This window comes from Sceloporus occidentalis, unplaced genomic scaffold (assembly GCF_023333645.1).
Source record: "Sceloporus occidentalis isolate IW3139 unplaced genomic scaffold, rSceOcc1.0.p SCAF_291, whole genome shotgun sequence".
Lineage (NCBI taxonomy): Eukaryota > Metazoa > Chordata > Lepidosauria > Squamata > Phrynosomatidae > Sceloporus > Sceloporus occidentalis.
Window position 1 is genome coordinate 85065 of NW_028317271.1, and position 22144 is coordinate 107208.

A 22144-nucleotide genomic window follows, 5' to 3' on the forward strand; every position below is an offset into this window, starting at 1 on the left:
CTCAATTTGCTCGTTTTTCGACATACCGGACCCCTTTCCCAACTTGACTTGGGTTTTAATAACTTCCAGCAGCTTCTAACGTTGTCTGCTTTTCTTTACGGCCCCGGGGAAGCAAAACATCTCGCCCCATCGTTACCCCCCCCTCTTAAAAGGCATCTTCAGAGGGAATCCGCCAGCCACACAAGAACAGGGCTTTCTCCTCCTAATTGCCTTGAGAATCCCGCACCCTCTCTCTCCCATTCAGCTTATCTCTTCCCGCAGAGTCTTATCTCCCCGCAGACAAATGGCACAGAGAAGAGGGAAGAAACGGTCCGGCCATTTATCTCCCCGACAAGTATTTCCGAGTTTGTTTTCTTCAGCCTTCAGACATCAGCTCAATCTTCTCGACGTTATTTAAGTTGTGTCTGCTCGGGACAGAAACGCTCTATTGGCGCTCCGGAGGTATTAATCAATTTCCTTGGTGCATTTATCAGGAAACGCAGCTAAGTCTCACCTAATCAATGCCTATCTTTTCCGACACAAAGTCTGCCGGAGAGGAGGCTTAAGAAAGGATCATGAAGGGGGGGCAGAGGTCATCTCTTAATTCTGCTTTTAACAAAACGGCTCCTGTGTTTCGATAAATGTATCAAAGGCAAGCTGGGATTATCAATGTTATCGATTAGATCAATAAGAACGCGGAGTCTTAGCCGGGATTCTCAGCCAGACTAAGGATGCCTACTGGCCGGCCAGCCGGCTGGCTGGCAATCATAGGAGTTTCCTGCTGGCTGTAGAAAATACGTTAAAGGGACCGGGAGGGTTTAGGGTTATCAAGGAATGGTAGGACTTCCTTACATTTTGAGAAATCATCATAGAAATTACAGAAATGTATCAAAATGTTGCCCTAATACGGTTTCTTTGGATACATTTGGGGCATCTCGTTGAAAAACATCCAATGTGCCAGAGAATGCGTGTAGATGGAGGGATCACAAATTACTTTTCAAGATATTCCCGTTTATAAGGAGAGTTTTAAAGTAAATGAAGTCCTAATCCTGGCTCATAACGGCGCAGATTCCCTGCTGACGGAACAGGATCTCTGAGCGAATGAATGAACTCCAGCTGTGTGCATGCGCACGAGCAGAAACCTTTTATTTAACCTCTGCTCTTATTTTTTTAATACAGAAAACATATAAAACGTATCACAATGTAGAGTATAGAATAATATGTATCATCTTCCAGGAGGATAGGAAAGCCTAGAAAGAAATCGGGGAGAAATAGCCAATGTTTGCACAAAGAACCGATCGTTATTTACAAAGCAAACGACAGATACTTTGTACGAGTAAATCCGGTTTAACGATAACGAAAAACAAGTTTTGCTGATAAATGTGATTCATCCGCTTCCGACCAGTAAGATCTGAATGCGAGCGCGCAAATCGACTAGAAGCAGCGCCATATAAACGCCGAACGCACGCTTTAAACCGCATCAAAGGTCATCCGCCCCAACAATTCTTTCCACGAGGAAAGGGAAGCAGTCTTAGGTTAAAGCGGTGGAGCAGGGAAGATTAAGCTTCCTCTGACATGGTATCGTTTTCATCTGTTTGGGGAACAATGAGCATTGGATTTTTCCGCGGCGTCACTTCAAGGAACTCTCTGCCGGCGCACGTCACGGCAGTCTCTTCTGTATCTCGCAGGGCGCAGACGGCTCCCGGAACGCTTTGAGTGTTGCTGTGAGCAGCAGCTTGTTCTAATGGATCCTCCGAGTGGATAATTACAGCCTCTGGTTTCTCTTCGATGGCCTCCGCGGCTTGCGAGGGAACAGATGTGGGTTTGGGTGAAACGTGTGTGTGTTCAGCTGGTTCTTGGCTCGTCTCGATGTCCTCTATAAGAAGCTTGGCGGTCTCCCTCTGGAGGGACTCGGGAGATTCCTCCAGAGCAGGCTCTTTGGTCTCCGATGGCTCGTCGTCCTCAGACGGGGAGTCTTCTGTGCCGGACGAGGAGCTGCCGCTTGACGTATCGGAGTCGAGGAGCTCAGCTTGTCGTCTGGGAACGTGGAGGGACTCGGAGAGGAGATGTTCTTCCTCTTCCTGCACGAGACGAGCTGCTTCTTCCAGCTCCTCCAGTTCCAACCCGAGATCAGTCTTGGAGATGCTGGCTTCTCGCACGAAGCTCAACAGGGAGGATACTTTTTTGGCTCTAAAACACGAAGAAAACCAAAACATGTGTTAAAAGAAGCGGTTTCTATACTTTAAGGGGTTCTGTGCAAAATTCCACCATCAGCTGTGGGTGCAACTCTCAGAATGCTTAGCCAGACACAAACTGAAAATAAAACAAACCTCACTTGTCACAATTATGCTAATTAATGTGCACACTTTCCTCTGTCTTGGTTCTTTTTGAAGAAAGGACCTCTGAGATCCTGAAAGCTTGGGTAACTTTTCATCTTTTTTTATGCTGGCCTCATTTAACTAAAGACCAGTTACAAAGATAACGAAGATTCAGAGAATGAGCCGGAAGGGGAGGTCGAGTCCATACAGGCTGAATGGACACCCGGAAAAAGTAACAGACAGGAGCTTAAAACAAAGGTAATGAGGGCCCGGCTTGCAAATATATTATATATGTATATTAGAAATTGTTGAGGACTCCTAAAGGTTGATGTTTGCTTTTCACTCCAGTTTTGGGGAAGGTTCTGTGGTCTGAGCGGAGGTGGGAAGAACGGGAGACTCCGGGGATGGGCTTTGGGAGTTCACCGTGATCATCCCGACACGCGCCTTTACCCCGACACGCGCCTCTACCCCGACACGCGCCTCTACCCCGACACGCGCCTCTACCCCGACACGCGCCTTTACCCCGACACGCGCCTCTACCCCGACACGCGCCTTTACCCCGACACGCGCCTTTACCCCGACACGCGCCTTTACCCCGACACGCGCCTCTACCCCGCTGTTACTAATTACCATCCCTCCACAGGTGACCATTCTATCCCTAATGACCTGATCTGGGTGTTAAAACCAACCGTGAGATCCACCGCCACCTGCTAAGAATCCGTTTCCCATCACTGCCCCTGGGGGCCAAACCTTTGTAACAGACCTTTAAAACATTTCTGGATTAAATACAGAATATATTCATTTTTTTTTTTTTTTTTTAACGAGGCAGCCAACTTTTTCATAAACACCCTATTTATACTGATCCCTAACAGAGCGGTGTATTAACCCTTTCTGCCTGTAATAATGGACTTTTTAACATGCTGTAAATTATAATAATAATTTCAAAATTAAATAATCAAAATACAATGCGTGGCCTCGTTATTTCTGATGAAGTTCTGGTGGTAAGCGTGGAGCAATCACCATGGTAATTAAAAGGCTGTTTTTGCAGATTTGCACCATTTAACACGACAGCTTAGATGAAGCTCGTTTTACAGAACGCAGGGGGCGAGTTCCTTCTACTGAGGACTATTATACTAATAGGTTACTTTTACTGCCACATTGGGGGGGGGTTAAAGATTTTGTAAAATTGATCCGAAACGATAGTAAAAAACGCGGTTAGTAAGCGGAGCCGTAAGTCAGGCACATGCTGGAAACAAACGCTACGTAAAACGTTGCCGCTATATAAATAAAAGATCAGCGCGTCGTGCGTCAATCTACAGCCCTCGGAAGGTAAGAGTCACGCGGTGCAAAGCAAGACTTTAACCTTAAGAAAAGAATTAAGGGAAAAGAATGCAAAAAGGGGAATTCTCCGGGCGGCTCGGTACAGGAGGTGGTCGGGATGCAGCCGTTCTTGGTTTAAGGACGAGTGTCAGACGTTCTCCTGTCATGGCGAATCTCCCGCGGTTCCGGAGTCATGGTTGAGTTTTGTTCTGTTATTCTGGAACATTCAGTGGTTGGAGGACAAGACAACGTAACCAATAACGAGTGCAAGAAACCCCACGACCAGCCCTTATCTGCCTACCGATCGCCCGCTAAATACTGTAACCCGCTTCCCGACAATTACCATTCATAAAAACATAGAACCTGCCGGCTGATCGGCCCCATTCGGCCCCCGTTTCTCCTGCTGTAAAGACTCAAACCTTATACAGGCCTCGGTGTCTTTTTCGAAAAGAAACAAAGACGCGCTGCGCGTGACGTTCTAGACAAGCATATCCTGTATTTACCAACAAACCGATCGCCGCTTCCGGAGATTTCCGCGTCTCGGGTAGACCCTCCAGAGAGACGCCGCTTCGGCTCCTCTGCGTAACCCTTCGAAGCTTCCACGGGGCGGCAGATAACGTCACACACCGATCCCCGGGGCCGAGGGCCGTTCTCTTGATTCAGCGGCTTTTATTTTTCCTTCTCCTGGGAGAATAAATCGCTCCGCCGGCCGCCTCCCGATACGATTTTATTTCTGACCGATATCTCCATGATGGCTGCGGAGGACGATGGCGAGATAAATGAATAAATAACAGCAGAGGGGCCGGCGCTGCGTTCCGGAATAAATACTTTTTTATCCCGCTCTGTGTCTGCTTTGCAGAAGTTTATTATTCTGTCCCAAACGCAAAAGGAGGACACAAACGCAATGGAGGGTCCCGCGCTCCCACCTGTCCTGCCTCTCGGCGTTTCGTGGTAGCGATGTGATGTCATAACAGAAGCGTGACATCAAGAAAAGGATAAACTCTTGCGTTTTCAGTGCTTTCCTTGTGGCGCTTTTGGACCAACAAGTACTTCCTTGCAGTCCATCTAAGCCTCTGACCCTCTCGTTCTCACATTTCTCCTCCATTGAAATAAACTTCCCTCCCTTTAAAGTATTTAAATGATTCTCTCCCATCCCCTCTCTCCTCCAAGCCGTACGCGTTCCCCCCCCCTCTAATACAGAACAACGTAACAGAAAATTGCGACGGTTTGGCAAATTCTCGCCGTTTTCAGCAGTGCCTGTGTGCGTTATCTCAGCCGCGCATGTTTTATCTGAAGCGGCCAACAAAACTCTGCCTTTATGAACGAAACAGGAGAGTAATTGCTTTCTTTTTATCAGCGCTCCGCGGTTTGTATCGGAAACGGTAGGAGATTCCACGGGGACGGCAGCAGGAGCCCTTTAACACGGGGTCACCCCCATTATCTCTCCAACAAGCTCCCAGACTGCCATAATTACCCACACAGTCCCTAATTGCTCGTTTCGTTTAACCCTTTCATCACGGCAAAGTTATTCGGCCCGGAGCGAAAGCCCGACGCGCTTTGGCACTGCCCGTTGATTAACTTATTAGCGCAAGAAGAACGTATCTGCTAATTGTTCGGACATTTTTGTCAGAGTTGTAAAGACAGAGACGTTAATTAAGTTACGGGGGGGGGGGGAATGCATTTTAAGCATATTATGGATTTTTTTTACATTTTTTTTTATAATCAATAATGTGTTTTGACCTCAGAAGCCACTGGGGAAAAACAGTGTTTAAAAGGTTAATAGGGAAGGGAAAGAGGTGAAGGAGACATGCTTCACAATCTGGTATATCCCGGGACAGGAGCATTAGGTTTGTGCGCCCCCTGCTGGTCAGGCAACAATTCAGGGTTTGCAATGAAGGGTAGGTTGGAGTAGAAAGGGGGCAGCAGGATCCGAGACGCCAAAAAACGCTACTGGAGGCGAATACGTCCCGGAATCAGAGGAGACGGACACAAAGTATCGGGAAACTAAGACCGTAAAGAAGATAAACCGTTATTACAAGAGAGGGTCAGTCGAGGTTATGAATTACTGCCATAAAAGACGATTCTAACGAGGTCAGAGATATCTCTCTCGCTGCCGCATGTTTCTATAAGCCCCATGTACTAAGAACTCTCCAAGTAGGAGTCTCACCGCTGGAGTGATATTTTAGCTTTTATGGCGAAAAAATCATTTTGGCCAAAAAAAAAAAAAAAAAAAAAAAAGGATTAACTCAAAACACAAAAAACTTGGTTAATTTACACTAAATTTCTTTTAAAATTCGCGGTGTTTAGCCAGTGATTTGATCCAACTTTGCTGAATTACATAATTATAATAAATGAAATAATAAATAATAATTAATGGTCGGAGCACAGAATGGGGGATCCACGGACAAAAAATGACCCTTAAACTCTTTTAAACTCTAAAGAAGCAAATTCACGAAATTGAAGTGCAAACTGACATTTAAAGGGCCCTGTGGAAAGCAGTTTAGGTTTCCTGTTAAATCCCAACGATCGTCCATCATGTCGATTCTGCATCTCCAATCCAGCCCTAAAACAAGTCTTGCTTAGAAGGGACGGTCTCCCCCGTTGCCCCTCTTTCCTCCCCCCGTTGCCCCTCTTTCCTCCCCCCGTTGCCCCTCTTTCCTAGGAGCTCAGAATGTTTGCTGGGCACGAGGGCATCGCATGGAAACGCTACACGCCGCGCTATTTAGTTAATGCGCACACATTCTTTTCCTTTGTTGATGGGGTCCCGTTACTCGTATTATGACGGTACAGATGGGGGAGGCTGTCCGATGAGCTCACTTGGCACTAGCAACGGAATGAAGGCTGCGACCTCAGGGGTTAAACTTGCAATTTTCAATCTGCTACGACCAGGCGTCCTCGCGCTTTCACCACCTGCCTCTTCGTGGCCGCTCACAAGCATTAAACCACGGTCACCGCAGTCGCTTCGCCCGCTTACTCTGTAGGAAACGTGCTAATGCGCGTAGAGATAGCGTGCGTGGCTTCCGAGAAATTAAAAGGATACTCCGGTGAAATCTTGCGCAGGGGGGGTCTCCGAGCCATTCCGGGCTCTGCTTGGATGGCGAGCAGCAGCTTGTCCTAGAATTGCTTCCGCCGACAGATACGACCCTGGATGGAGGTCTCGGCTCGGATACTTACTGCACACGGCGACCGGTCCTACGCGATTCTCTAACGGATCTGAAGACGCGTCGGATAAACGGCGAACCCACCGAATATTTTATTATTTTTTATTATTACTATTTCTAGAACTTTATAGCCGTTTTTCACACGTCGCTGCCGGTCCGCAAGTCTAAATCCAGACAAAGGAAACAGACCAGAGGAATTGCAAAGCGCCGGGCAAAAAATGTCAAATCTACGGAAAACTGCAACCAAAAGCTTAATCGCCATGGAAACGCGCTTATACAAAACACTGAATGTCAGTAAAGTATTTTCTAGGGCATTTAAATCAGCAGAAAAACCAAGCAAAACATAAGGGGAAAAAAACAGAGAGGTCTGCACCCACAGACTCATAAGCACCGGACCCCCTGAACTGCCACCACCTGGTAATGAAACGGTTAAAACGTAAAACTGTTACGGCAACGTTCAATATTCTGTTTGCTTAGTTTCCGTGGTGACGGCACAACACTTGAAATTCTAGCCTGAACTTTGGGGCTAATTTGGGACACAAAATGCCATTTTAGAAACGAAAGCTTACTTGACTTTCTGAATCCAGACGCAGTAGTCCGTAATGTACAGGTCATTCAGGATGTACGCCGGGTCATTTCCCTGAAATATGACGTGGATATCCAACAAGCACTTCAAAATGGCCGCCTTACCTAAAAAAAAGGAAAAAACAAAAAAATGGATAATGTGGAAAAACGGTCAGAGCTGCGGCACGTGACGTTTAACGTGGATAAGTGCAAGATAACGCATCTGGGGCATAAAAATACTGCCCTGACCTCAACGTGCGATGGTGATTATTTCAGGAGGATTTAAAGGCAGGTAGACGATGCGATAGAGCAGCAGGAGATGCGAGCAGAATGCTGGGTTGTATAGGGTGAGGCAGTAGAAGGATCTTGTATCGTTGTACAGAGGACTGTTTGGAGAGAGTCCTGATTAAGGTTTGAGTCTTTAAAGCAGGAGAAACGGGCCGACTAGACGGGGGCCGATCTGCCGGCAGATTCTATGTTTCTATCTTTAAAGTCTTCGGAAATCCTCCCCGGCCTGAAGATGTACTTCAGCTACAAGCTCGGAGCTCTAGACAGGAGCCGCTGTCTCGCTACGTAGAACACGTTATTTTCATGCAGAAATGTTACATTGTAACCAAGTTTCCTTTGTTACGGAGAAGCGGAATTCTGTGGGAACGCTGCGCGGGAAGCTTGGAATCCCAGCACGAGGAGTCGTCTTGGAGCTTTTCTTCGTGGGTTCTGATGTATAAGTAGCGCGGATATAACGGAATATCCTACGGATCGGGGTAGATGCCCGCGGTCTGGCGGTCTTCCCCTCCCGCGCCACGCCGGGTTCTTAATAAATAATAATAATAATAATAATACGCTCTCGTCGTAAATAAACTCGACCTGAAGCCGTCGGAGCCGGAATACAAAGACTCCGTTCTCCGTTACACATTCCTGGCTCCGTTATACAGCAAGAGATAAAAATAACAGATATTGTTGTCTAAGCTCGAGCGACTTTTTGGCAGCTCTCCCCGATCTCATTTTCACCCCCCCCCCTTTTTTTTGGCAGAGAATTTAAAAAGGGCTGAAATCACTTCCAGATTGCGTTAAATAAAACGCGCTTCTGAGGGCAGACGAGAACCACGTCGCGATAGAGTCGTGTGGTTAGAGCCCCCTGTGGGCACTCGTCCGCGACCCATCAGCGCCACTCAGAGAAAGGACCATCGACTCTTCTCCGACGGGTACCGAAACCAGGGGTTATATCGCATTATGGAGGGATTGGGAAGCTATAGCATGATACAGACCCGACTAGGGTAAGGCTGGGCAAATTTTAACTGCAATTCACATCAGCCCCAGCCCAGACGCACAGAGTAGTCAATACAGAGGGAGGACTTTAAGTAGACCGGATCGGACCGTGATAATATCTCACCGAGCTTCAGCAGCGAACACGTATCCTCGATAGCCTTCGTCACCAGACTGAAGTGCCGGTGCAGAGGGTAGCACAACACGCGCCTTCCGAACGACACCAGGACCTCCTGAACCGTCTTGTAATTCTGTTTATGAAAGAAAAGGAAGGGATGAATATAAAAATAATCCAAGTAACTCCTAAATCATTCATTTACTAATAATGAGCCGTCTTAGATTCAGGAGCCGTACGTCTATCCCATGCATGTTTAAACCCCCTCACTGTATTAGCCTCTACCACTTCTGCTGGGAGGCCGTTCCACTTATCTACCACCCTCTCAGTAAAGTAAAAACCCCTTTCAAAACTGCAAAAAACACACACACTTTTTTGAACGATCAACACATTTTACGTGTTAAACCTAGGAGTTAATGAAACTAAGCAGTAAAGCCACGCGTGACATTTATCAAACACACATGTACACGTTGGATCTGTTAGAACGGTTCATGCCATCGGGGAGCCAGGAGTGCCGCGCAGGGATAAGAACGGATATTCTCCCGCGTTTCCCTGCAGTCATCTGCCGCTCGGCGCGCGTTGTTGGAAGCGAGAGCCGAAGGCATTTGTGAAACACTAAAGACTCTGAAGGAGGGGACTGCGGATTCTCCGGGACGGATTCTGTTTATGAATTATGTTGTCTTGATTAGACATCGACATTTACCACGGATTAAAAATTAAAGCCGCTCTGCGCTGCCAAGGCTCAAAGCAGTTTCATGTCACATGAATATTTCACCGTTACCATCTCCTCCGCGGTCGGATTCAGCTGTTGTACAAAATTAAATGTACAGCCCTGGAACCCTTAAAAAAATGGAGGCGGAAGTCGGGGGGCTGAGGCGAGAGCGAGACGTCATTTTTGATGGTCATTCTTCTGGCCTCCATCCTACAGGGTGCGCCATATGAAAAACTAAACACCAACCACCCAATCTGGACAATAAATGCAACGCAGTACCGGAAAATGCCACGGGTGGCGCTGTGTTTAGAATTCATCAAAGCCCATAGAATAGTGATGTAGACACGGGTGCGCGGTGGCAGCGACCATGATTTCTGCTCAGATAAAATTAAAATAAAGCTGCACCGACCTAAACACACAGACGGTCCCAGCTCCTTCGAATACCGGGTGGATTATTTTTTTATTAATGATAATGAGTCCGAGGAAAACCTGAATGGCTGCTGTTCCATAGTACGAGATGATCGGGCTGGTGGGACGCCTCTGAACAGGGTGCCTTGTTTCTCCCGCAGACCTTAGATGATCTACCACTTCTGCTCGCTTCTAAGGTTGGACCGTCTGACTCTATTTTGGCGTCGTTGGCGGACATAAGTCCTCGGGGAGGTCAGCCCACGGAGAACCCAGGCATAGGACACTTCAAGCAGACCAAAGGGATAGCAAACAAAAACCTCAGACCTACATATCAGCAACCCTATCCATCATTTGCTGAATCTCTCATGATTCATGAATAATTTATGCTTTGGAGCACCTTTGTAGTAGGGCAAGAAGTTTGCAAGAATGACGCAAGCTTTGAAGACCTCAGAGGTCCACATTTAAGATGCAAGGGTCTTCTATGGAGCCAGTGCAACGATAGCCATTTTAGGTTCTAACCCGTTAGTTGAGAGACACAAACTATACACCGGTTGATCTTCAGGTACGGAACGATCTCTTCATTCTCAGCCACACGATGAACTTCGGTGATAACGTCAAGAAGGACGAGAGTCACGCTCTGGAAAACGCTGGTGTTCTTGAAGCCTCGGAAGAGCGAGACGCACGCTTTCACGGGAAAAGCTTGTGGTTTGACGTGGATATGCGATATTCCCTTCAGTCTCTTCTTGGAATCGCAGGCTGCAGGTGGAATTTTTATGAGTTCCCTTAAGCATCTTTACCAAACAGATCAGAAGGGAACTTGAAAGCAGAACGTCCGGCCGGAACGTCTTCCAGTCTTTCAACGCGCAAATTGCCCAGTAATTACTCAATGAGATGCAAAATCTGTCAGTGTTACTTTTCACTTTTACATCCATTCCATTTCTGCCCCCCCCCCCCCCCAAAAAAACCATAGGAGAGAGTCCCGGATCGGCCTCACGCGCTTGAATAATGTTCAGGCTGCGTTTAGTTTCAAAGAGGTCCCCCTGAGGCATCTGGCTGGTCCTGGCAGCTGCCCCACCGCCAGACACAACCCTCTCCCCACCGGCGGACGCAACCCCTCCTCCACCGGCGGACGCAACCCCTCCTCCACCGGCGGACGCAACCCCTCCTCCACCGGCGGACGCAACCCCTCCTCCACCGGCGGACGCAACCCCTCCTCCACCGGCGGACGCAATCCCTCCTCCACCGGCGGACGCAACCCCTCCTCCACCGGCGGACGCAATCCCTCCTCCACCGGCGGACGCAATCCCTCCTCCACCGGCGGACGCAATCCCTCCTCCACCGGCGGACGCAATCCCTCCCCATAGCTTAACTGGTCTAGTTTTAATTCTGGCTTTGGTTCAAGCAGCTGGAGGTCTAGAGCTGCGGCCGCCGGCATCGCATGTCCGTGTCCCGAACACGCGCTGTTAACCCCGTCAACAGCTTCCAGCAGACTTTAAATGGCGTGTAAATTCATTTTGCTGGTACTGTTACGTGGACAATACCGCAACCCACGACGTACGATACACAAACTAAAATATCATCTGCTGATACTTTGTGTCTTGTCACTTCCCCCAAACCCTCGTCATTCACTTTAATTGCCATCAGCTCTGCCCAGTAATGTGAAGCGAAGGACTAAATTCAGTTTAAAAGCACAGGGAAAAGGGTTCAGATAAATTAATGCCACGAGAAGCTTGGGAGCCGATCCCTCGTTACCTAATGGATCGGCTCCTCTTAGGCTGTCTGTTCTACTTTTGTCAGACCCTTTGAATGTAGGGACTGTAAGAAGCGATGCGGAGATTGTTGGCGCTATAGAAATAAAAGAAGATAATGCGGTTTTTAATGCAGGCTCAGAGACGTTATGGGGGGGGGGATTTATACCTACATAGAAGGGGGGGGGTCTCATAGCGTATTACTGATCACAATACTAAAAAACATTCACAAAGATTCATTTTGTGTATTTTTGTTCATTAATTGGTAGTTTTTAAAAAGTACTTCGCGCTCTTCATCTTGAAGAAAATTCTGATCTAGAGGATTCCGGTGAGAACGAGATATTAACCCTTTACATGCCGAAAGCCGTAAAATGAAACGTTAGCGCGTATCCCGAGGCGGACCCTTCGCGCGCGCGAGTCGGAGCAAACAGGATAAGAAGTTAACGAAAAAGTTACTATCTCACCTCAAACCAGCTCAGCGTTCCACTCAGCTTCCTTATGTTCCAGGGAGACTCCACCTGTGTTAAATAGTAAAATTAATTTAGGAGAATTATTCTAAGCTCAGATATTATCTACACGTCTCGTAGCGGTCGCGCGGCAGGTTTGGGCACTCGATCTTTACAGTTCGGAAACGGGACACCCTCTGATTAGAAAGAATTTGGCAATAAGAATCGAATAAATAAAAAAAGGTCAGATTATGGTCTGCAAGATTTCTCTCGGCTTCTCTTGGGGTTTCCTGTAAATCCAGACATTGAGCAAATTCCTGCACTTTCCCAAAAAAAAAGAGAGAAAAAAAAATCAAATATGAGTCAGGAAAAATAATAAAAAACATTTCCGCTCCGTACCGGCTTCAGCAGGAAAAAAAAAAATGAAAGAAACCGGTTTAAGTCTGAACGGAATCCGGCTGCTTTGCAAAAAAAGCATAGATGGTCGGTTTAGAGAACTCCAACTCTCATTATCTTAAGCCAGCCACTGTCACCCCCAAGCCTTTTTTTTTTTTTTTTTTTTTTTTTTTAAACCCTGTGGTTAATCCGGCTTCAGACAGAACTTTAGTAAAGTGGAAACATTGTTCATTTTTTTTTTTTTTTTAACGGTTTAATAGTCTCCTTGGAAACTGTAATTTGTTTCCAGACTATAGAAAAAAAACTTCGAGAATAAATACCCAGTTTTGGTTTATTTATTTACACAAAGCAACATATTTGTAAAATATTAGCTTTTTGGGACTGAGCTCAAGCAGCGATGCGTGTGAGGAGGACTAATGAGACACTACGTTAAAGTCTTGAGAAATTGGGATTTAAATCTGCCGTTTCACTACTCAGGGGTTAAACACAAGAATATCTTTTTTTCTCCCCACAGACATATTCAGGTGTATTCACTAAAGCGAGGGTTTTTCTAGAGAGTTTACAGGAGATGATTAAACTCCGTCAACTTGTCCGGCCCTGGACAAAGCATTGTTCAAACGACGAGCTGGGAAATCTCACTAATTATGCTTTATACAGGCAGGTCTAACGTAGGAGAACTTCCCGGACGGCGGACTTTTTATAATGTATCGTGAGCTCAATGCGTTGAGAATACCGGAACGCCTGTCTTAGAGAATAAGCCCTTTTGTGCGTCCTTATCTGTCGATAATCAGATAGGAGAGGTGGGATAACTCGATGCCAAGTACCCCCCTGGGGTGACATAGTAACGAGACGACGCCAGCAGACGGGAATCCACTTACACTCCTGTCCCCCTCCGTAACGCGGATTTCATAGCAATACGGCAGAAGCAGGTCGATCAGACCCAGGAACGCCATCCGGTCGGCCTTTTTATCAAGCAAATAAGACTTGTTGGTGAATTTCCTCAGCTGGTCCTTTTCCTCGTTACTAAAGATAACTAGAAGAAAAAAAAAAACATTCTATGAAAAAACAAACAAAGAAGTATCCGAACAGGATTTTATTTCTAAAATAATGACGTTTCTATAAAATCTTTTATTAAATATCTTTATTGAAGACTCAGGGATCTCAATACGTCCGGCTCGGAGATAGAAGAGAGAAAGAGGATCGAAGAGAAACATTTTAATACTTAAAAGGATTTAACAAAGTATAGGTTTTTTTTTGTGTGGAGGGGGGGGGGGGGTTCTCAAAGGAAATTTAGAACAAGAGGCCATAATCTAAAACAGAATGTGGCATGTAAGAAAGATATATTTTTTGTTTTTACTGAGAGGGTAGTAGATAAGTGGAACAGCCTGCCAGCAGAAGTGATAGAGGCTCATACAGTGTGTGTGTGTGTGGGGGGGTTACAGCAGGAAAAATTGGCAGAAAAAAAAAAAAAAAGTAAATAAATTAAAAAAGATGGAGACTCTAGCCAGGGTTACGACGGCGTTTCAACGTAATCTTTGAGTTTATTGGCCACGGTTAGTCTGTAAAATCAATACAGCGTTAGTATTCTGGCAACGCGCTAGAAAGAGAGATCGTTCTGTCCCTTACGCTCGGGACGGTACATCGCCGGTGAACACAGCCGTCGCCGGAGCTTTGCCTCCGTCTCTCTAACGGGTCACACGGCGTTCTAATTCAGAACTCCGACCACCAAGATTCTTACCCCGTTTCTATATAAAGGAGGTACCGTGATAAGCCACAAATTCTTACCTTTTCCCTCCTGGGATCCATCGCTCGCTCCTTCAACCCACCAAGGCTGGTACTTCAACAAATGCTTAATGGCGTCGTCTTCAAAGAGGTCGGCCCTGACACAAAGGAGAACGTTTTTATTTATCTGGTAAAATCCCACATACAGCAGATATAATCAAATTTGCCGTTTCTGACATGACGTCCATAGATTGTAAGCTCCTGTGAGCAGGGCCCTCCTCGCCTGTTGTCTCTGTAAGTCAGATTGACTTGTTACATACTACTTGTTGTGTCCTGTCTACCCATTGTACAGCGCTACGGAATTTGATGGCGCTATAAAAAACAATAAATAATAAAATAATAAATAATAATATATCGCTCCGTAACATTTATCCAGAACGAGACATCCTTAAAAGGTTTTGCTCAGTGTTGACATGTTTTTTTTTTAATCAGCCTAAAGGTTCCTCAAAACGCCTGCAATGCGGCACCCCAAGGATTATTTTAACCACGTAAATGCCGGTAACGGTCTATTTCAAGTGTTAGTAATACTGATACATTGTACAAATTCTGCCTACCTGCACTTACAGCATGGGGTAATAACAGAGGGGTCCTTGCCTCCTTGATAACTTTACTTGACCCCTACATGGGGGTAATTGTTTTGGGGAGGGATCTCACCGGCTGACAGTTTGGGGATAAGCAGGAAGAAAAAGATGCATCTACAAGAACACGCCAGGCATTTCGTTCACGGCTCACGTTGCCGGATAGAGATTGCGATCTCAGCGGCAGAGCTTTAAACGTTTAATTTGTGAGGATAAAAGCCCCGCGATACGCAGAGTTTCACAGAGAACGCCGGCACGTTCTGGGATAAAGGCGAAACGCTCAAATCTCGGATCCGGCCTTCCGAGGGAGCGAAAGGAATCTCTGAAAGCGGAGCTCGGGATTTCTAACAGCTCGTCAGAGCGAGAGGTTTGATAAAGAGATCAGAGCCAGGCAGCCATCTCTATCCAACGACGGACCCAATAAAAAAAAACAGCGGGGAGAATTCCTTCGGCGTCCGTATGAAACGGATCACGGCGACTCGGAGAGCGCGCCAAACATACGGCGAAGGTCCCCAGTGAAAGGACAATACAAGCGCAACCACATCGCTCAAGGGAAGAGGCTTCGAGGGGAATAAAGAGAGCGGGTGGGAAGACTAAAGGGGGAGAAAGTATTTGAGGAGGAAAGAGAAGGCCGAGGGGTTCTTAATTAAAATTGCAGATGGTGGTAAAAAAAAAATATCCAAGAAACATGAGTGGTGTCCATTGTCCCGTCGTAAGGCCACAGTCAGGGGACGGCTGCCAACTCCTAGCCCAGGACTGGTAAGGTCCCTTTGGCCCCCATAACGTTTATATGCACTGCCACATACATCTACACACAGTCACGCTAACACACATACTTAAACATACACACACTTACAGTGACCCTGCTGTGTCCCTGTCTCTGCGAGCGGCCTGGGCCAGATCGGACGACCCTTTGTGAAGAATTTTGGACTGGCTGGGTGACAATTGTCCCCCTGTCCAGCCCACCCATAGTGGACCCTCAGTTTTTTTTCTGAAATCACACTCCCCAGGGATCAGGGATTTGGCATATGCTTTCCTCACTGGCTATAAGTTCAGCAGCAGGGCTGAATCTTCTTGGTCCTCCCCTAAGGAAGGGAAACCACTCAAGACTTCAGGGGGAGACGGCGGGCAAGAGGCCAGCCCACCTACCCCACCATAAAACCGAGTGTTCAGTTGATCTGGCTTCATTGCGGCAAAAAAGGTAACAAAAGGGTCCATGGGCGCACATTGTCCCTGCCGGCACAAGCCAACAAAAGGTCCAATGTGACACACACCCACACTGCACCTTTCCTGGGGGGTCTCAAGCCCCCCCCCCCGAGCTTCTTGCATCCCATTCCTTTATGGAGGAAAGGAGGAGATGGAACCTCTCACATTACCACAACCGCCGTGTAAGTCACTGCTAAACGAATAAACACCGCGGCACAAAAGATATAGGGAAAAACAGAAACGCAACAAAAAAAGGCAAAAAAAAAAAAAGAATAAAAGACAATTCAATGTGGGGAAAAATACAAGTCGCTGGCAACTCTGGCTACGAATATAAAATAAAGCACGAAACATGTTGAATTACTCCGTAACCATAGTGACAAAGGTTTGTCTACTTTTTGCAGTTCAGTAACCTCAAGTGAACCTGTTTTTAGAAATGAAGTCAGAACAATCAAAGATATACAGAACAAATGTCTGAATATTTGTGAGGGTCTGATGCTGCAATGAATAATATTTATCAAAATATAAAAAGTATATAGATTGCTGGGTTCTGCTTTTCTAAATCAGAGCATATTTTGTAAGAAAAAGAAGAAAAAAAGGGGTTTTTGTTGCACAAAGTCAATGGGATACTAAATAAGCTCAGAAACATAGAACGTGTCGGCAGATCGGCCCCACTCGGCCCTCCGTCTAGTCGCTCGTTTCTCCTGCTGTAAAGACTCCAACCTTAATCAGTCGTTGGTCTCGTCTTAGATTCAGGAGCCGTATGTCTGTCCCATGCATGCTTAGTTTCCCTCACCATTAGCCTCTACCACATCTGCTGGGAGGCTGATGTGTTTCTGTTGAAATCAGTAGCGTAGAGGTTACAGATTTAACCCCTTAAGGACATGTACGGGCTTTGTCATTAAGGGGTTAAGAAAATCCATCAGCAGCTGCAGCATTCTGCTAAAACCCTCCTGGGGCTATAGTTTCTCTCAGACACTAAAAGGCACTTACAGGTAATGATCAGGGTCAAACTTATCCTTTTCAGCTGCCAGACGCCTCTGCGTGCGTTCCGATACCGGCGTGATGTCTGGGTCTCGTAAATCAATAATATCATTCAGCTCATCCTGGAGAAAAGCACAGTGGGGCAGATTTTTCACATGTAAGAAAGTACAAAAGTTAAAGGGGTAAATAGCAGTCTATAATAAAGGAAAGAGAAAACAATTGCTACTTGTTGGTGCAGGGGAAGGTAAAGCCAAATGCACCCCATCAGACATAATAAACACATTCATACTAACTCACATACACATTCATGCTAACACACATACATCCTCGCTAAACATCTCATTCATTCGCTTCCTCCCTTCCTTACATCACCCGCAGCTTTTCTTTCTGGTTTCTGCGTTTCTGCCTTCCCGGGTTGGGTAAAAAATTGTTCACAAAGGGCTGGTCTGACCTGGAATTTTAAACCGGGAATGGCCCCCCAGGCCAGCCCGCCCCTGGCAGAAACCCTCTATAGTAGTCTGAATCGCCACAAGGTGGTTCCTGATTATTGCTTGAATCTCAGTGTAGGTGAACCCGGACCGGTAATCATTTAGATCTGTGACTGCCTCGGTTATCATGCATCCCTGTGTGATGTTTAACGAAGGGCGAGACGAGCAGGATATGGCTATACAACAATAAAAGATAAGTAATATATACCAAAAGAAATTAATGGCTTGGTCTTAATCACCCAGCCGGACACTCTGACTAATTACGTCAATGGAGAAGTGGACTTCATTAGCATTGCCATAAAGCATCATCTCAGTGTGGTGTTTGAGCCGGGAAAGTCACCAAAAATATCACATGGCTGACAACAATGGCGGCCTCCAGGTCTGCAGATAAGGGGAGTTCATTGGGGTGGGGGTTACAAAACCAGGTTTTTGTCTAAGCCAACCAAGATTATTGTATACAGCGCTAGGGGGGGTTATTAATGTATACAGCACTAGGGGGGGTATTAATGTATACAGCGCTAGGGGGCTTATATTACTATATCCAACCTGCAGTCGCCCGAAGACCCCGCTTCGTAGATTGCCAAAGCCGTAACTGCACTGACGATTAAGCGCACTTCCCGGGGGTTCCTCGAAAGGCGTTTGTTCAATTTGCCAGTCGAATTCCTCGTCATCCTCCGGAGGTAACTCACTGGGAGAACCTACAAAAACAGTAGATACAGTTTCACCCGCTGACATTTTACTGCCCCGTGTGATGGATTTTACAGGTTAAAATACACCAAATACATGAATTAGAACCCCCGGAACTAACGGTTCTCCTAGTTTTGCAACTTTTTACTACGGATTAAAAACAAAAAAGTACAAGCTGGAAATGAAGTAAACGCACAGGCAGCCGTCCCTTTCTGAATCTGCATAACTATAGGAATAATCATTCTGCGATATATTTCCCCCGGGTTCTGTTCTTACTGCCGGATCAGACTCCTTTCCTTCCTGCTGTGTTCCACGGCAGAAGAGCTGACAGGGGATTTCGGCATCAGAGTCTTAATTAAAGTGCATCTGTCATGAAAATAAGCCAAAGTGGCTCTTCTCGGTGCACAAAAACATCATATAAAACAGAGCGGTAGTTCAATTTCTGGGACAAAGTGTAGATATTTGCCAGCGTCCAGCGTCCGGTAGCAGGACGACAACTATGGCCACCCAGCGGTCTGCGTTCAACGACAACGCCAAGTGCGTATCAGCCCATTTCCAACCCATTAATACGAATAAGTATCTTTTTATCTATGGGTTTCAGCCATTTTTCTAGCACTGCGTACAGCGCCGCGGTATATTATGGCGCTATACGAAATAATAAAGCTGTACAGGAGCGTCTCTTGCTGGAAGATCCTGATTTCTGGGATGTAAGTCACGCAGCAAGATAGCGGGCTAGAGCCTTATTTACTCAAACAGGTATGGATTTCTTCCCTGGAAGAAGAGCCCTCCACGGATAACATCACAGCGTGAAGAGATTTAAATGCCCCTAAAGAGACGCCGCAGCCTGTAATCTCACCTACGATAGAAATAGCAGCTGATCTAGTAATGATGGTATTTTAGATCGTCTTCATGCGCTTTTTTATAGACCCTTTTAGAAAAAGGTTAAAAAGTAACGGAAGAGCGCCTAAAATTTCTACTAAAAAAACATACAATCAATGTACAATCGAGTATAAGGGTAAGGTACAGTTACAAAGTAATAAAACCTACAGTAATAATCTGAATAACAAAATTATATAAAATTGGAATAATCCAAAACCATTTTAGTAACGTAACATAATTAAAAACATAATGAAACACATTTTCCTGGCTAAACCTCAGTAACCGGAGAGTCGTTATAATCACCGAGTCAGAAATATAGCAGGTTTTAGTCTACACTAAGGCTTCGGAGGGCAAGTTTCAGATAATAAAAAATATTATACAGTTAACATTAAAAAAAACATTTTCTGAAAAAGTGAGCTGTGGTGTAATAAAGAATTTAATCTCATCTTATTCATTATGTAGGATCAAGCCTTTTTTTGGGCTGGAAAACGTGTTTGGGTTTGGGCCCTGCATAAGGCATACTTAATGCGGTAATACAACTTTTTTTTTGGTCTACAATATGACATCATTAATTTGGCTTTTGCTTAAAAGTGAAAAAAAAAACCAATACTCTCGGAACATACTGCGCGCTAAAACAAAATAATGATACTACAGACACAAACCAGATAAGTTGCTCAAGAGGTTCTATCATTTATTCATTGTTTGCTCATCAATATATGTATATAGACAAACTCCAACATCTGTAGCTCCAGACTTAAGTAAAAAAAAATCTCCCTGCCGTCTCCGCTTACTTGTCCCCGTCTACTTTCCCACAACCCCGCTTCTTGTCTCCCCTCTTTTTGTTCTTCTGCCTTCTTTCTTCGTCTGGCTTCTCGCAGGTATCAGCTCCATTATCCAGGTCCTTCCGCCAAACGGCTGAGCCTCCACGCACACCCTCTCCCACAGTTAGAGGAACGTAGGAGAAGCTGTCCCCGTTCTGCGTACCGAGGCTCCGGCCCATTTGTGGAAATACAGACGCCAAAATATTACAGACTGATTCTGGGAGAAGCATTTCCCCTCGTCTCTTTCTATACGAATCCGTCTGCAACATTCCGGCCGCTTGGACTACTTCCATAAAAGAGTAGAGCCATGGAGTGGACCGTGGTGACATCCACTTCCTTATTCCTCCAAGGATGTGGGAGAGCGTGTCTGCGGAGGCTCCGTCATTTTGCGGAAGGACCTGGATAGCGGTGTTATACCGTGGAGAATCAGACGAAGAAAGAAGAACATGAAGAGGCAAGAGAAGAAGCCAAGTTGTATAAAACTCGACTTTCATACAGAGTTGCCGAACGACCCACTAATGTAAGTCGGGGACTTTCTGTGTTTTAAAAATGTTCTTCAGAAACAAAGGTCTTGAATAATCAAGAGAATTTCAGCCAATATATCTGACTCATAATTATGAATTGTTGCAACGTTATCCAGAGCCAGATGGGAATGCCTTGCAGATGACCCGTCTTTTTCGGTTTCATTTGAAAAATAAAGAAATGAGAAAACTAATTGAAGACAGACAAGGAAAGTAAGCCAGATATATATCGCCTTACCTATCTCTTCTATCAAGGGTTTACATGATTTTGTTCCTCTGGGTGCCAACAACGAGGTCAACAGGTTAAGACCCTCAAAATGCTCCTCGGGGGTCTCTTTCGGGACACAAATAGTAAATATACCTGGAGAGAAAAAAACCCAAAAATTTGGGACGCAGAAGACAGTAAATGTACAAATATCGCACGTAGCAATTTTCTACAAGAGAGGAAACATACGTTAAGCAAAAATCTTACCGCAACCATTACTAAAACAGTAGAGGAATTAACCCCTGGTTTGATGTTTTGTTGTAACCATAAAATTGCTGAGTTCAGCTGAGATATTCGAGACCCGGCATCTACCATTTACATTCAGCCCATCAGTTCTGTGATGATTGTAAGATGTGAATTTGTTAGGCTGTATCTGCCACATCGCAAGTTTCACTGACAGATAATAATAATCAATACTGCCATTGTCAACAGAAAAGGACCATGGCGCTCTGACACGCGGACAGAAATAGAATAAGTTCATACCCTCATCGGCATTATATTTGGCAGTTTGACGTCCATCTTCCACAATCCTCCCCGGGAGACTCAGTCTGTAGGCAGGAGCAAAAACATAGATTAGTAAATAAATGATTTTTAGAAGCAAAATGCCCCATTGAGACATATTTAAAAATACATCCTTAATTATTTCATTATTACCTTAAAAAGTAGGGCTTGGCATAAAATTTAAAGTCATCTCCGTCAATGTAAACATCCACCTCGGACACTCTGGCAAAAGGAACCTTAATGGTTATCGTAAGGAAGCAGGAATCTTGCGTTATCTCAAACGCCGGGGTTATCATCGCGAATCGAACTGTAAATCGAAAGACAACGTGCAACAAATAAGAGTAACCCAATTTATATAAATTTATATAATTTTCACTACAGACATCCAAAAAAGCAAAAACTACACATATTTTCAGCCAATTAGTGTATGATCACTATACACAGACATAACCACACCTGGGAACTCTCAGGGTTTGACCCCGGGTCTCAGGGTGAAGGGGCAGATTCTCAGGGGTCACACGGTCTGTGGCTGCCTCCTTCCTATTCTCCCCTGTGATCATATATAAGACTCCCAATATGTCATGGTTGATATCCCTGCTTGAATGCAGGTGACTCAATTAAGTGTGTCTTTAAATAACCGCAAGTCCAGCTTTCCATGACAGATGATATTTGAACTATTTTGGTGACTAAGTACATTAGAATCTTCACGACGGGCTATTAAAAGGTTAATATGTCAGGAGTCTCAGCTCATTTAGAAAGTTCCCAGGTAAGGACATAAAAGTTCATAGAAGTAAGAATTTGAAATGTTTCTGTCAGGTTGATTTTGTTTTTCTTATTATATTTGGGTTACATATTTTATGAAACATATAATACTCTGATCAACAGACTCATAGAAAAGCGTCAGCGCGTTTTACATTAACGGACGCACGTTTATGTAATAAATATTCAATGATCGACGCGCCCAAAACAGATGAGAATCTCATATGCACTTTATGAGAAGAA

At 45.4% G+C, this 22144-nt stretch overlaps 1 protein-coding gene across 1 annotated transcript; it reads right to left on the reverse strand.

Annotated features, from left to right (window-relative positions):
* Positions 1-1538: 1538 nt before the first annotated feature.
* Positions 1539-21438, reverse strand: LOC149275389 (protein SHQ1 homolog). Its single transcript, XM_089504777.1, has 11 exons — positions 21296-21438; positions 21125-21189; positions 20615-20737; positions 18015-18166; positions 16990-17102; positions 14219-14313; positions 13312-13466; positions 12056-12109; positions 8736-8859; positions 7348-7468; positions 1539-2169 (listed from the first exon to the last, which is right to left on the reverse strand). The coding sequence occupies exons 1-11, from the start codon at positions 21436-21438 to the stop codon at positions 1539-1541; spliced, it is 1776 nt and encodes a 591-aa protein (XP_089360903.1).
* Positions 21439-22144: the final 706 nt, after the last annotated feature.